Source organism: Aspergillus pseudoviridinutans (genome assembly GCF_018340605.1).
Source record: "Aspergillus pseudoviridinutans IFM 55266 DNA, scaffold_2, whole genome shotgun sequence".
Lineage (NCBI taxonomy): Eukaryota > Fungi > Ascomycota > Eurotiomycetes > Eurotiales > Aspergillaceae > Aspergillus > Aspergillus pseudoviridinutans.
This window is the reverse complement of record NW_025091282.1, coordinates 3,086,931-3,102,504: the sequence shown is the minus strand read 5'-3', so window position 1 is coordinate 3,102,504 and position 15,574 is coordinate 3,086,931. Positions and strand designations below refer to the sequence as shown.

Sequence of the window (15,574 nt, the reverse complement as noted above, 5' to 3'; positions counted from 1 at the left end):
GATACACCTAGAATGTGATTTACGCGACTAGATGATGGGCTTGTACTGTTTACTTTGTGCTCCGTAAGACTTGGTTGGATCAAGATTGAGATTCACATTATAGTACAGGTAGAAGAATAGAAATTAAAGGACCTTCAGGACTACAGTTCCAACCGGTCTTTCCACAATCCCCATGACCCCATCCACAACACTCTGGCGCGCTCCCTCGCTAGAGACCGTCTTCCCGGCCAGGTAATTCAACCACACCAGACGGCTGATCCGCTCGTCGGCCACCCGGCCAAGGAAACGCATCGGCTTCGCGGGTTCAGGATGGAACAGCGCATTCAGCTCCCCACGGGCATTCCGCACCAAAAGCAGAGTCTGCCCCTTCGGGACACTCTTCCGCTGCCCACCCCCAAACAGACTCTTGAATTCATTCATCGCAGCCCCAAACGACTCATCCTCGAACTCGCCGGCAGCGCCCGCTCCGCCCTCCTTAGCCTTTGCGTTCGCCTTTTGTGCCCGCGCCGTGATGCCCCGCACCCAGCCATCCCGCAGATGCAAGAAGTCCGTGTTGCGCGTCGGCACGATCCGGAACGCCGTGCGCAGCCCGTCCTGCTTGAGGATCTGGGTCCAGGCTTCCTCGCCCATCTCCGGATCCAGGAGCAGCTGCTTCAGCTCTTGCCGCTCGGTCGAGACCAGCGACGTCGCCGACGTCGCACCCGGAGTGTCGCTGATCACGCTGTCCCGGCCGGGCGGGTTCACCGCCGTGCGGACCAGCCGCTGCTGCAGTTCCGAGATGTCCGCCTTAGCCACGTACAGGCCGACAACGTACACCTGGATCTGGAGGAAGGAGACGGTGCGGATTCCCAGGCCCAGGAGCTGGTATTCGTCCTCCTCCTCACCAGGACCAGCGGGGAGGTCATCTCCGGACTTGAGTGAGGGGTCGTCGAGGGATCTGGGGAGTCGGATTGTGCTGGGGAAGTGAGGGATGGTGCTCGTGCCTGTGGCGACCTGCTCGACACCGTCTTGTCCTTGGATGCGGATCACTGACGGGCTACTCGGGAAGCCGTCTGGCCCGTCCAGCTTTAGCGCTCCGTTGTTCGCATTGTTGTTGCTGTCGTTGTTCGCGGCCTTGGTCTCCTGGAGCTGAGAAAGACCAAACAGGTCCATCTTGATGACTCCGTACATGGCTACGGCACAGACCGCGATGCCGGCCGCAGACAGAGTCATCGACCGCCGGTATTGTGCGATCTCTGCCTCGCGTGTGCGCGCATTTCCTGACGATCGAAGGGGGTTCTTCGCGGCGGTGCGGAGCGGCCGGACGGTCGAGAAAAAACGGCTGGGGGAGCGTAGATGATTCGATTGGAGATATTGGCGACGGAGACACTGGCCACAAGTACGCCAGGGCAAAGACCCTTGTATCGAAGATGCTGCTGCCATTTTGTTGATATATGGAGGTGGACACCGAGGTATGACGAATGGCGTGGTCGAGACCATGAGGTGACGCTGGAGATCGGTTCAGGGATGCACGTGATCTTCACTGCCCTGAAAGACAGCTCTTCAAGCCTAAGTGCGCATAGAGATCATACGGAACTGTCAATCTTAAATTCCTCAAAGAGACTACTCATACAAAAGATGATCCATAGATTCATGTGCAGCCTCTGTAACCAGGTCACACAGTCCATCCAGAAGCCCCGGCCGAGCGGATAGTTAGTTGCAGACCGTCGCATATCAAAACTCAAAATTTCCATAACCAGCGCGACATGGGCCACAAAGCCTGAACTTGCAATTCCTGCACAAGTACATCTGAGCATCCGAGCGCTCGACAACATTCATTGAAGCAATCAGCTGTGCAGTGGGCGAATTGTCTTCGGATTGAATCTGTTCCCACAGGGAACCCGGTATCAAGGTTTCCCTGGGAAAGATTCTGCGCCAGCAGGTTTCACACTCGTACTCATACTCCGAGTTCTCGACCTCAGAATTATCAATTATCATGGCAAAATCATGATTGCAATCAAAAGGATCAAGTCTTGAGCCGTCCGGTTCGGTCCCGAAGAAGTCCGAATTATCCTCCCAGTCAGACCTAGCGTCAAGATCGACATCGCTACCAGCCTCAGCAGCAAAGTGGTTGTGTTCGACAGCTCTAGCGAACGATATTTCAGGCGCTTGATCCTCGTCATAATCATCCTCGTATTCTGCCTGGTCGTCTTGCTCATCGTCTGTCTCATCTGGGTCAGATCTCCAGCCACCGTAACGATCCCAATAATCCTCATCATCAAAGTCACCCTCAGCGTCCTCATCTTCCTCTTCATCTTCCTCCTCTCCCTCGTCAACCTGAGTGGCAATCTCCTCAGCGTTATCATCAGGGACATCCATCTCAGCCGCCCGCCCTTTTGCACAAATATTCGCTTTGCAGACCTCAATAGCCCGGCAACAGTACCAGCACCACTGCGCACCGCAACGGCACTGCATGTGACGACAGCCAAACATCCTGCGGACTGCAGCACGGCACTTGGGACATCTTTTGATTCCCAAGTTTTCCAAAGTTCGCGCCAGTTCAGGGTCGATATCTGACACCTGACACGTAGAGCCATGGTGGTACAGCTTCTTGCATTTCCAACATACCTGAGCGAAGCACTTCGGGCACAGCACGGGGAACGAGATGTACAACGGGCTTACGGGAAGAGATGGTGTAGCCCCACTGGCTGCTAACTGCCTATAAAAACCGCTAGAACCCACGAGGTCCTTCCATTGTTGCTGTATGTAGCTGGGCGGAATGAAGACGGAGCAGGTGGGAACGGGGCAGTAGCAGCGGTTCACTGTTCTCCACTCCTCGAATTTCAACTTGTACAATGCAATCTCCTCATCAGAAAGATATCCGCGTGCAACAGCCAGTGGGATGGGCTGGCAGCAGCGCGGCGGCATCAGGGCCTCATCCTTGCACGCCATGAGGAAGATTTGTCGGATACAGTCGGTACAGCAATAACAACCGCATCCTTTGCAGGGTCTTACTTGTTCGCCTTCAATATCCTCGTTGCAGTAAGCACAAGGACGGATCTCTGCCGGTTCTGCTGCTGGTGATTCCGTTGGTGCCGCTGGGACGGTCTCGTCTATGGACATCCGATCGAAGTGATAGATGGCTTCCATGGCTGAGATTTACGGGGGAGGAGCAGCAAGAAAGCAAGCCAGCAGAGCTACGCGAAATAGCAGACTTTGTCGAACGTAACACTGATGCGCGTGATGGGCTGGGCATATGGTACTTGACTGATTCTCGGATGGAAGTAAACTCTTTGCTTCGAGTCAGACCGCGAAATCTCCGGATAAGCAATAAGGAAACGAAGTGTGAAATATGGAATAATAAGAGAAAAGAAATATAAACAAGAACAGGGAGAAAAAACCAGTGAAGGACGAACACAACGCATCACGGCGACTAATCGGGGACCCACGAGGGGTTCATGGTTGAGTGTGAAATGGCTCCCTTCTGGGTTGAGCCTTCCTATTTACCAAGGTGAGAGAGTGAGCATCCATCAGTGACAGCCTGAAACTTCAGGATAGGGGGCACACCTTTGTCTGTATGTATCAAAGTATTACTCTATAGTCAGAAAACTTCATTCTTATGTGTATCCCACATAGTATTGCACTACATTTACTATCGGACAACTACAAGGTGTGATCCTCCTCCAGTCACTGTGATAATTGCGGTTTCATGTTCATATACCAACCCTCTTTTGATGTCACGTCCGTCAATCTCGATGGAAGGCTTCTTTGGACTTGTCACAAATGGCAAGGTGAGGTTTCCAGTTGTCCCGTGAGGAACTGAAAATTGCAGTGAGTATCCCTTTGGATTTCTCTTCCACGACGCCTTGTACCTTCCCAGTAATGTTGTAAATCCAGCCTCGGCAAACTTGAGATCACCAAATTGCGGTGCAATTTTCCAAGTCATCCCTCCAGGCGATGTAATGGAAAGACCAACGACGTAGTTGGTCAGGGCAGACGTTGGCCCTGCAGACCACCCATGTGCATGCGAGACATAGGAGGCGTCGTATGAGTAACCGCGACTGGATCTGTAGCCAAAGGTGCCGTTGGTGAGGTATCCCTCAATGACAGTGCTTTCTGTGCCATTGGGATTGTTGAGATACCACCCCCAGCTTCGCCGAATGAGCTCGAGCGCTCTGGTGGGCTGGCCGGCAGCAAAATGACCTTGGATCTCGAATGACGAAATGAACGGCGAGATATTCTCGGGAAGCTCAGGCGCAACTGCACCGATTGGAGTCCAATTATCTGTCAGCCTCTCGGAGATACCTGCTACGCGTGTCTGGTTGACAATGCCAAAAAGCAATGCCATACTATTTGCGTCCTGGGGATGAAGACCCGTGGCCGTCGCATTGTCCTTGAACGCCCCATATGCATCGTCCCAGCAGTACAGATTGATAGCCTTCTTGAGATTCTCTGCTTTGGTGTTCCACGTGTCTGCGAGTGAACTCGTGCTATCTGCCCAAGCAGCCAGCTGTGCTGCTGTCTTCAGAGTATGGTATAAACTTGTGTTGTTAGAGAGTAGCAACAAAGACGTATTGAGTTACTCACATCATCTGTGCTTCTGAGTTGTTATACCCCTGTTGCCATCGAGCCCAATCGCGGGTGCCAGTGACAATCAGTAATCCCGACTTTCCATCCACCTTTCCATAGATGAAGTCCATAGCGGCTTGATATTTCTGCCAATTGGTTGAAAGGAAGTCGGTATCATTGGAGAATAGCACGTAATTGTAGGTCCCGATCATCGTCCACATATGGTAGGTATCCGAGTTCTTCTGACTGAGCGGTGGCCCTGATTCGTCAAAAGCACCTGTTGTTGTATTCTATTCGACTCAGCTCGGCTCTAATGTGCTCAGAATTCAGCGGTAGAGCTTACTTGCGTGTTGTACATCACCTGGAGAGCATTCTTGACACTCTCCAGGTCGCCTGTACTGACAAAAGCAGACGGAACAGCAATTCCCATGTCGCCAGGCCAAACTGCGCGGTCCCTTTTAGCCCCGTCGACAATGATAGTGTCACCAGGACCCAGAGTTGCATTATTGGCCCATCCATTATGCAACATCGGGACTTGACGACCAGTGTTGACTGGGACCGAGTTAGTTTGCAGTGTATAGGCACCACTGTACCAGATTCGATTGAGCAGTTCGTCGTTCGAGTGGAAGTAGCCCTGGTAGGCCCGCAAATTCGACCACGTCGGCTGGAAACCAATTTCCAAGCACACATCCTGGATCTGAACTTTGATAGACTCATTCGTGACCAGGAACACTGTCATGTATCGGAAACCCCCACGCAAGGCTTCATCTGGCATTGTATACGAGCCCTTTCCAGCCTGCGTGAAGTTTGCGTACAGTGCCCCATCAGGACCCTTGAATGCGCCGTTGGACGAATCTGACCACTCGCCTATCCAGTTCTTGGCCTCTGTAAACGCTATCCCTAACGCTCCACTGCCTGAGGAGGTGTAATTCAGAGTGACGATGCCGCCGACTTCGATGCCAAAGTCGAATATGACCAGAGACCCATTGCCATGGAGAGTGACCGGCATTGCTTGTGCATAAGCCGAGTTCAGGCTCAAGTTGGTGATGGACAAGATCTTCTTAGGACCAACAGTCCTTGAAGAAGGTGCATAGATGCCCTGTTCCCATGGTCCTGGGAATGCACTGCTTCCTGGCCCTGAACATGTTGTGTTCCTCCAGCACGTTTGTGCTAGAACGACTGGGAGGAGAGCCAGAAGGCTCAGAAAGACATTCAATAAGTGAAATATCGTCATCTCATGGGATATGGCCTTTATACCAGTTAATCGAAATAGAACTAGGCATAGAGAAAACAAATGCAGTATCATATGGTGCTCATGGCTACATATAGCCTACTACTCGAGACCAGGTTGATTCGGGTTATATTCTCCCAAGAAGCCAAAGAGGGGTTGTTCGTCAGTCCTGCCTGGATGGTCTGCTTCTAAGGAGTTGTGCCGAACATCCTGGGTCGCTCAGTGCTTGTTTGTCAGCCTGAAGAGGCCTACCACAGCCTCCGCGCCTGACGGGGCGGACCGGCCGTTAACTGGAAAAATTGGCCACTAGCAAGTAGCATGCTGCTATGGCCCACGCGAAGCTTTCATCGAATGGATGTAGTAAGCCAAATGAGCTACCCCGGATGCCAAGTACCTATGCTTGCTGATTCAGGGAACCCAGCAACGTCAGATGTGAATCTGACCTTCCTTGCATGTAAGGATCGTGTCGACCAGTGATCCATGATGCAAGAACAATAGATTGAGGAGCAAAAATGCAGGTGTCGACATCTATTGCCTATTGGCGGGAAATATAAGCAAGACCACTTGCATCGCGATGCCGACATGAGTCATGCTTGACACGCAGATGACAGGAACAATCTTCTTCCCAGGTCATGGCATCTCAATTCTTATTTCCTTCGACTCTCCCCGCAGTTACATATGCGCATGCTGTCCTTAGCTTCGGCCTAGGAGTTTCCTAGCGTAAGTATTGGGAGATTCGGTGAAATGATGACCGAAATCCTGATTCAGCAATGTCGATCACATTGGACATTGAAATGATGAAGCCAATGAGACAAATATAAAGGGTAGATGCCAAGATGGGGATGTGCTGGTACATACATGAACAGACACCGATGCGGTGATAAGATCTCATACAATGCGTTGTTCGATAATCTCCCTGGTCTCTCTCCCACTTTTCTTGGGGCTGACTTACGCTGGAGGCGTCGAAAAGGACAGACAAAAAAATGTCTGTACCGTCAAAGCAAATGGAAAACAGAAGGATGATGTACCAAATCTTCTGAAAGCTTTCAAAGACTGCGGAAATGGAGGGACAATAATCTTCCCTGGTGATCAGTCCTACTGGATTGGGACAAGACTCAATCCTGTTCTGAATGATGTCACAATACAATGGAGAGGAAAGTGGACAGTAAGTCCTCGTGCAGTCCCGCTATTGCGTCTCATCAACCAACTGATATAACTCTCATGATACAGTTCTCTGACGATCTCGGCTACTGGCGAAAAAACTCCTATCCTGTTGCCTTCCAAAACCATCGTGCGGGCTTCATTATCAGCGGACACAATATCACCATCAACGGATACGGTACCGGAGGCATCGATGGCAACGGCAATACATGGTATACCGCAGAAAAGGGCGTCACACAACCTGGGAGGCCGATGCCGTTCGCCTTCTGGAACGTCTCTGAGGTCAATGTCGAGAACTTCTATGTCAAAGACCCGCCACTATGGAGTCTCAATATCATGAACGGCACCAACATGCGGCTCAACAACATCCACTGCAATGCGACATCGGTAGATGCGCCGTACGGCCACAATTGGGTGCAGAACACGGATGGATTTGGTTCGTTTACTGCAGTCAATTTGATGTTCCCAGCTGACTCGAGGTTGCAGATACCATGGATGCTGTGAACATCCAACTCACCAATTTTGTGTACCAAGGTGGAGATGACTGCATCGCCATCAAGCCTCGGTCGTACAACATCGACATCCAGAATGTGACCTGCGTTGGCGGAAATGGCATTGCCATTGGTAGTCTTGGTCAATATCTCGAGGACTCCAGCGTGGAGAATGTCCGTGTGGATAAGGTGAAGGTAGCGCCGCTGCAGACGGATACCTGCCTCTGAAACAGTACTGATGAGATTGTATTGGCAGATCATACGGTATAACGAAGACATGCACAACGCCGCGTATATCAAAACCTGGGTCGGTGCTCTTGTCCCCCAAAGCTCATACGAAAGCGCTGGTCTCCCTCACGGTGGAGGCTGGGGCAATGTGCGAAATATCTTCTTTTCGAACTTTGAGGTGCAAGGAGCGAACGCCGGACCTTCGATAAATCAGGACAGCGGTAACAACGGTTCATACTCTGGATCGAGTCTCATGACCGTCTCCAATATTGTCTTCGCCAACTTTACAGGCTACACAAACGGCGGTTCCAGTGTCACATCGAAGGTCTCTTGCTCCGAGGTTCATCCTTGTTACAACATCGAATTTGACAACGTGGTCCTCTATCCTGGCAAGAATGCATCAACTCCTGGGACAGGATCCTGTCAATATGCCGAAAACGGGGGTGTCCATGGACTCGAGGGATGTTAGCTAAGTTGGCAAGAAATAGTCGAAATCATGATTGGTTCATTGAGGAGGATTATCGACAACGTGCAATCTTTGAAGTGTTACCAACGTGGCGGGAAGTCATCTCGTGTACATAATCGAATGAGAGAATATCTAGTATCTGTCATGTATCGAACCACTCAGTTCAAAAGGTGTCTAGACAACCAGCTCTAGCTAGTAGAGATGATAGCAGTAGGGTCAACAGTATCTGTAATCGGATAGGATATGGGCCCGCCGAGAAGGTTTGTTGTTGGGTATTGTCAACCAGAATATGCCTGCCATTCCTACTACGCTAGAAATGATTTTCTAGACACCTTTTTGGTGTAGTGGTTTGATGGCTGACTGCTGACAGGTGTCATCGGAAGGGCGCACTAAAGATCTAGCCGGAAAAAGGCAAATATAAGAACGACAGATTTTCTTAGATTCAAGATTAAAGACCGTTGAGGAACAGCAATAGATTTACTGAAACTTCACCATTCTTCCCTCGTCTCATATTTTATCGTGTCAATTCGACTCGACAATCGGTCTCATTACAATGCACAAGCCGTGGATAGAAACGCCTCTGATCGAGTCAGCAGCACTATCCAAGGTAGCTGGATGGTAAGAACATCCTACGTTCCTATCTATCCAAAAACTAATTGCATGTAGCAGAATCTTTTTGAAACTCGAACTCCTCCAGCCATCTGGATCCTTCAAATCAAGGTACAACATAACTCGAAGAGAATCTTCTAGATACTCCTGACAACTGACAGAGACCAGGGGCATCGGCAACCTAATCCGCTCTGCATTTCTCGACCCAGCGAACAAGGGTAAGCAACTCCATTTCTACAACTCCTCAGGAGGAAATGCAGGCCTGGCCGCCGTGGTCGCAGCCAGGGACCTAGGCTATCCCTGCACAGTTGTCGTACCGCTCAGCACAAAGCCGATGATGATCAGCAAATTGCGGGCGGCGGGTGCTGCTGACGTGATTCAAAACGGAGAAAGCTGGTTCGACGCCGACACCTACCTACGGAAGAACTTCATCGATAATCAGGATACCGAGCACTCGTCGCGTAGAAACATCTACCTGTGTCCGTATGATCATCCCGAGATCTGGAAGGGCGCTGCGACAATGGTATCCGAGATGGTCGACCAGTTACCTCCGCGAGATCCCTCGTCAACATGCAACTTCCCAGCTGATGCGATTATATGCAGCGTTGGCGGTGGCGGTCTGTTCAATGGAGTTGTCGAAGGAGTCGACAATTACCTGCAATCACAAGGGATGGATGGAAAGGGAAACGCTCGAAGAAATGTGAAGATTGTGGCCGCAGAGACACACGGCGCGGATTCACTGGCTCTTTCGCTACGAAAAGGAAGTCTTCAATCGCTTCCCGGTATCACCTCGCTCGCGACTTCTCTCGGGGCTGTTTGTGTCGCTGAAAAGACCTTCCAATACGCAAGCTCACCTCCAGCCGGCATTGATGTAGTGAGTATCGTGGGCTCGGATGCTGAGGCCGCCCAGGGTGTTCTTCGATTGGCTGATGATCTCCGGCTACAAGTTGAGCTGGCATGTGGAATATCCGTAGAGGCTGCTGTGGGAAGACGATTGAGAGATGCCATCCCGGATCTTACTCCGAACAGCAGGGTGGTCATTGTGGTTTGCGGAGGAAGCAATGTCACGGCTGAGATGATAGCAGAGTATCGTCTCAAACTTGAGAGTGGTTGGAATTAGACCGGTCTCCTCTTCTGTGGAGGAGTGCTACCTGTCTGCTGAGACTGCTAAGCTTGAGAAATGCTGGCCCGCAGGCCGCAGCCGTTGTTATTTATGATACCTTCGAGTGGGGGCTCAGACAACTGCGGTCTGACCCGACAGCTACAAAGTACTCTATACGCTGTACACAATTTATTCTCAGAAGTATGAATACACCTCCTTTACGACGTGTATTGGTTGAGCGCTAGGGGTCGAGGACTAGAACTACTTGGGATATTCACAGGGAGTCTTGAACATTTGAAGTTTGTGATATGGAGTTTTTCTTGGCCATCTCCTCGACTATATCAAAATGTCCACCTTCGATACTCGTGTTAACCGTGTTGGATTTTCTCCCAGCTGATCAGCTTTGGCTGCCTCCGGTACGAGTTGAGAGCAAAGGCCGGGTCTCGAAATCGGTCTTCTCTTGATGCCGTAAACGGTGATTTTGAGTGCAGGATCAAGCTTCAATCACCTGGGATGCGCCTAGCTGACCTCGACGCCGATTAGATCAACCAATCCTTAAACAAGGGAAAGCTTGCACGATAAAATGCTTTCTTGCGTTCTTCATTTGCTCCAGTTTCACCTCACAGGGGACTACTGGATTTACCTCGAGCCCACATGGGCCTTCTTTTGCACTCAATACATACTATGCTGGTTAGTGTAATCTAGATGGCTCTCCGTAATGTAGAACCATCTTGCTAATGGTATTCATGGCTAGCCCCATGGATTCCATTTTCGGGTGTTCAGGAAGAATAAAACAGAGACAGCTAGGTGATCATTCTTTTGCTCCTTCATTATGTATACTGAGAATAAAATCAAGCCTTCTCCGGTAATCATTTTTAATTGAAAACTGACGCTGCCCGATTACGGTACTCTCAAAATTCCTCGATATGAGCGATGGGATCTCTGGTTTACCAACTATGAGCTCTAGTGAGAATAGGCTATTTCAGCCACAATATCGAGCTCATCCTGGAATAGCCGAGCCAAGCGCATCTGTCTCCGTTTGCAACTTGGACTTCATTACTGTTGACTTGACTCCACGTTAATCCCGGACGGTGCACTATGTGGATAGTGCGTCCCGATGGTAACACACATAATTGTGGGTTCAGACACTGGCCAAGACATTTGACCGCTAAATGCACCGAAGCCATCGTTTTGGTGAAAGAGCAACGTTACCTGCACACTGGAGATTTCTCATTGTCCAGCGGACTCACTCCAGTTTCGAGGGAGTGCATCTATCAACATGGTGAGGAGAAGCCATGGTTCTCAGCCTCTCTCTTACAATTTTAGACTTTCCCCCGAAGTGTTCGGAGGGATGAAACAGTTGCCAAGCTCCATGGCAATCCTATTTTTGTCTCGAGTTGATGTTGATATATTAAGAACGCATATAATAATAATAATAATGTCGATCATTACTTCTCACCAAGTACAGAAACGGCAGACCTTAACCTATAGAGAAGTCAGAGAGGATATGCAGCAGCTGGATCCCCGGGTTACCTCGACAGCACTACTTGATGAAGGTGGGTATGGATTGTCTATGGATCCATGGCTGCAATTGACAAGCTCTTTAGGTGCTTCGAGAAAAATAGCTAGATACCATTTGAGTATCTCGGGACCTGGGGACTCTAGGATCAGAAGCAGGCTCGGGAGACGAAGTATTGGTAGAAGATAGGGGCCATACGATCCATAAAGTAAAGTCTGATGTAAATTATTTGTACTAAATAAGATACAGCCCAGGTTGATGAAGCTAACGAACTTAGTTTTGCCTGATTAGGCTTAGTGCTGTGTTCCTGCCGCGAACCATAACTGCCCTCCTCTAGTAACCAGACTTAGTCTAGCGTGGATTCCCCATTCCATGGGTGTCGAGGCATCTATCCAGTAAGGTATCCATGGATTATCTACCACTAGTGTTTTCTACCCCTTTTGTTCATGTCGCGGGTGAGCGTCGAATAATACCTTATCCACACTCACACCATCGTCGTCAGCCACCCTCTTGCCTCTATGGCAAATGTTATGCATAACGGATTGGAATGTCTCCGGCTCTCAGGCCGTCCGCAGCTGTGGGAAGTCGCAGGCCAAGACCCATAATAATGGTATCGACTGTTCATCAGAGAAGTCAAAGTACTCACCGTCTCCGTAATACTAACACATCACCCTGAACGCCGCGGGCTTGTGTTAGGTGTGTTCTCATCATTACTGGATCAGGCAGTGCCACAACCGTATTCGGAAATAAATTCTCCAACTAGCTCATTAGTTCTGTGCTTCGATCTTTTTCTTTTGTCTTTTTTCCGTTACTTGCAGCCTGCACCTGCAGCCAACTGGACGTCTGCGGCCCCTTTTCCCTTCTCTGTGGTTGACGCCTCGACTGCTTGTCATGCACGTTTGGCACGAGTTCTCCACAGTTCCTGAACGCAAGTTGCTGCAGCTCGCTGCATTTGCATGGGTTCCTACTTGCATGAATAATGCCAACTATACAAGGATCAAAAACCTACGAGGCTGCGACTCACATATATGAAACCCGCCTAAGAGTCTCATTCCTCTTGTGGGGATGATCGGCCTTGGAGTGCCGTCCCGTTCTTCCTCTTGACTGGTCAACCCTTCCTGCTCGTGGTATGTGGAAACAAAGAACACAATTCTATTTGGTGCTCGCAAAGTCAACTTCGCGCGAACCGCAAGACTTGAAAGGGGAGGGAGAAATAATGGGGAAACCGAAAATCACGAGCACAGTCGATGACCCTGAGTTAGTACTTCTTTACTACTTCTGCTAATTCAGCCATATTGTCCTGAAGAAACACTCTCCGTGCATACTCCTTCGAGCTTCATTCTTTCTGCTTTCCCTTTTCCATCATCGTGCGACTCCTCTATCGCGTTCCTTATCGGACCCGGGTTTCAGTTACCCTTCTATGCTTGGACGAATCACTGGCTGATTTGCAAGAGTGGATGTATTATTTTACATACCAGAAGAGCTCTTAAACTCTTGTCTTCGGTACTTTGATTCCCCACCTCTGCCCACTGCCTGCCTCCATCCTGCTCGTCTTCGCTCCCCTTTTGCGGATTACTTTACTTCTTCCTCATCCTCCTGGTCACTACATCTTTAATGCTCGTAGACACGGTCCATAATGAGCGTCGTCGCCAGTAGACACGAGACCGCTGCTGTGCCTTATACGACCATCCCCCATCATGGCCAAGTCCAAAACTATAAGGATGCTGCCTATGGGGTGACAGTCCAGCAAATTCCTTCACGAAATTCGTCCGTCTCGTCATTCAAAACCAACTACAGCGTTTCGACTTCCCCTACTTCCTATTCTCCTTCCTCACCTACTTCTTCATATCGCCTTTGCGACTCTGCTGCTTCGCTGGACAAGATTCTGGAGCCGGTCTTCAAGCGCCTACCTCAGGAGGTATATGATGGCATCCTTAATCAACTACAGTTTCTGCACACAGGCGCAAACCAGTCTGGTTGTTTGACATGCTTTCAGCGCGACCTGTACGCTCTTTCCTTGACTTGTCGAGTATGGGAAAGAGTTGTTCGAGCCAAACTGTGAGTGAATTCGACCCACAGCTATCTGATGGTCTTGAAACGCTGACGAGGTTTGCCATGAAGCTATACTCGCATCCACATTATCGGAAATGATTCTCCTGCTCAGCTGAAAAAATATCGGATGAAAAGGGGCAGCCGCCTAAAACTTCTACGACGGACCCTACGCGAAAGGAAATCGTTAGCCAACCTTGTCCTGGAGCTTCGTGTTCCGCAGATGGACCTTCTCTTCACAACAAGCAAGCACAGCAACCAATGGCAAGAATACCGAGACCTTGTTGCCTCCGTCGTAATGGTGTGCCCCAACCTGGAACGGTTGTTAGGTTTGACCATCGCGTACAACCATGAGTTCGATCGTCTGACCCATGCACTATCGACACGGAAGAGGCTCAAGGAACACACGTGGATCTTGGGAGAGGGGCCGGAGGTCTCTGAAGAAGAGTCTCCGCGCAACACTTCTTGCCCGGGCAGCTTGGGTCCTCTGCAGATGTTTGAGTTTCTGGATTACCACTCTTCCTGGTCAAACCTGGATACTCTAATGCTCTACGCGTTGAACGGGAAAAGTGCCCTCGAGCCGAGCATTTTCCTTCGCATCTTCCACCTATTACCCTCGCTGCGTCATCTTTGCATCTCATCCTTTGATGCTGATGCCTTCGCGGATAGTGCTTTGCTGTGTCTACCGCCTCTGGAGTCACTTCGGCTGGAAAGCCTGCCAGGTATCACTGATACCGGACTCTCACAGTACACCTCCCGCCCGGAGTCTGGCTCGCTGAAGTCCCTGGCTCTCGTTGAACAGAACATTCAATCCTTGCTTGTAATCTCAAAGATTTTAGCCTCGCTTAGATATCTAGAGCGTTTCAAGATCGTGCAGACCAACCATTGTCCGACGTTGAATGCCGATGGGATTGTTTTTCAGCCGCTGTTCGCGTCGTCCAGTCTCAAGCATCTGCATTGGGACGTCGCTTGTCCCAACCCGAATACTGCCCTGACGAGACTAGACTCTGCCCCTTTCGCCAAGCCACCAAAGCATATTGACACACCAAACTCGCATCTGGCTCAAAGCATTCTCTGCTCGGGTTTCCCCCGTCTGGAGACCCTTCGAGCACCCTCGGATATAGAGCCTCCCGGAATTCTCCAGGCTGTCTGCCAGCCTATTCCTAGAGGACAGGCCCTGATCAATTCTGACCGGTACAGCCTGCCTCGGAGCTCTCATGGCTCTGTTAATACCCGCCCATTGGCCCTCCCAGCGGGCAACAATCTGACGTCGGCACGGATACGGGCGCAGACCTTCATTGACATGGCTGCCAAGGATACGGAAACCGGAATGCAAGTCCTCATCACTGATCACTCAGATTCGTACGTACCCGACAATGCCTTGGAGGATGCTTCAGATGATGAGCCTGGTCCAGACATGGGTCTGGACCAATACGGATCGCCGTCTTCTGGTTGGAGGGCAAATGAAGAGCGCAATGGTCCAGTCACAGTGTTCAACTTCCGTATGCCAGCGTATATGGGCAGAGTGGGTAGTAGAACTACGGAGAAAGATGTCTCAATACCACGGTTCATACTCCGCCCCGACCTACCTGGCCAGGACGCAGATGGCGGCCTCATTGGATGGAAGCACATCCTTGCCTCAAACCAGTCGTTGACCTACGCTGCCGGAGTCGGGGTCAACTGTTTCGGCAGCAAAGGTAGCCTGATTCCCCCTCCCCCTCCCGAGGAATCTCCGCCATCCCCAGCTTCCACGACTGCTACGAGATTTGGATGGGGCAGCATTGGTAGTCGCTCAGCGTTGGGAACAAGTCCTATCACACCGACAACCCCGTCTACTCCCATGAGCCTGACGTCTCCAACCGGGCTTCCCTGGGACAAAGATACTTGTACTGGATCCTGGAATTACAGTCACAAGAAAGGCAGGGACTGGTGGTTCCATATGGAACGCGACCGTCCAGGAAGTGTCGAAATCGTTGACGTCAAAGGCCTCTTCTGATCGAGCACTCTACGATGCCATGCTTTACCTGATGCAGTGCTATACCACGATGCAACGCTTACTTCGCGTCTTTCCTTTTCTTTCTCAAACCTAGCATACAATGGAACAAAGTCATATGGATCTACGTGCAAGCACGACGGCGTTCATCGGTTGACTCATCTCGATTTTACCTCA

At 50.4% G+C, this 15,574-nt stretch overlaps 6 protein-coding genes across 6 annotated transcripts; 3 read left to right on the top strand and 3 right to left on the bottom strand.

The window, feature by feature from the left end:
* Positions 1-123: 123 nt before the first annotated feature.
* Positions 124-1,422, bottom strand: Asppvi_003147 (chalcone isomerase domain-containing protein; the record flags this gene model as incomplete). Its single annotated transcript, XM_043299119.1, has 1 exon — positions 124-1,422. The coding sequence occupies one exon, from the start codon at positions 1,420-1,422 to the stop codon at positions 124-126; it is 1,299 nt and encodes a 432-aa protein (XP_043155054.1).
* A 291-nt stretch (positions 1,423-1,713) lies between these two features.
* Positions 1,714-3,129, bottom strand: Asppvi_003146 (BRcat and Rcat domain-containing protein; the record flags this gene model as incomplete). The annotated part of the gene is made up of 1 exon (XM_043299118.1): positions 1,714-3,129. One exon carries the CDS (start codon positions 3,127-3,129, stop codon positions 1,714-1,716), a length of 1,416 nt encoding a protein of 471 aa, XP_043155053.1.
* A 596-nt stretch (positions 3,130-3,725) lies between these two features.
* Asppvi_003145 (putative alpha-L-rhamnosidase B) lies at positions 3,726-5,557 on the bottom strand (the record flags this gene model as incomplete). Its single annotated transcript, XM_043299117.1, has 4 exons — positions 3,726-3,798; positions 3,852-4,520; positions 4,567-4,838; positions 4,892-5,557. 4 exons carry the CDS (start codon positions 5,555-5,557, stop codon positions 3,726-3,728), a joined length of 1,680 nt encoding a protein of 559 aa, XP_043155052.1.
* Positions 5,558-6,674: 1,117 nt separating this feature from the next.
* Positions 6,675-8,128, top strand: Asppvi_003144 (putative extracellular exo-polygalacturonase; the record flags this gene model as incomplete). The annotated part of the gene is made up of 4 exons (XM_043299116.1): positions 6,675-6,944; positions 7,010-7,376; positions 7,427-7,626; positions 7,688-8,128. 4 exons carry the CDS (start codon positions 6,675-6,677, stop codon positions 8,126-8,128), a joined length of 1,278 nt encoding a protein of 425 aa, XP_043155051.1.
* Positions 8,129-8,678: 550 nt separating this feature from the next.
* On the top strand, positions 8,679-9,854 carry Asppvi_003143 (putative L-serine dehydratase; the record flags this gene model as incomplete). Its single annotated transcript, XM_043299115.1, has 3 exons — positions 8,679-8,743; positions 8,792-8,845; positions 8,903-9,854. 3 exons carry the CDS (start codon positions 8,679-8,681, stop codon positions 9,852-9,854), a joined length of 1,071 nt encoding a protein of 356 aa, XP_043155050.1.
* A 3,137-nt stretch (positions 9,855-12,991) lies between these two features.
* Positions 12,992-15,400, top strand: Asppvi_003142 (uncharacterized protein; the record flags this gene model as incomplete). Its single annotated transcript, XM_043299114.1, has 2 exons — positions 12,992-13,413; positions 13,477-15,400. 2 exons carry the CDS (start codon positions 12,992-12,994, stop codon positions 15,398-15,400), a joined length of 2,346 nt encoding a protein of 781 aa, XP_043155049.1.
* Between the last annotated feature and the right edge of the window lie 174 nt (positions 15,401-15,574).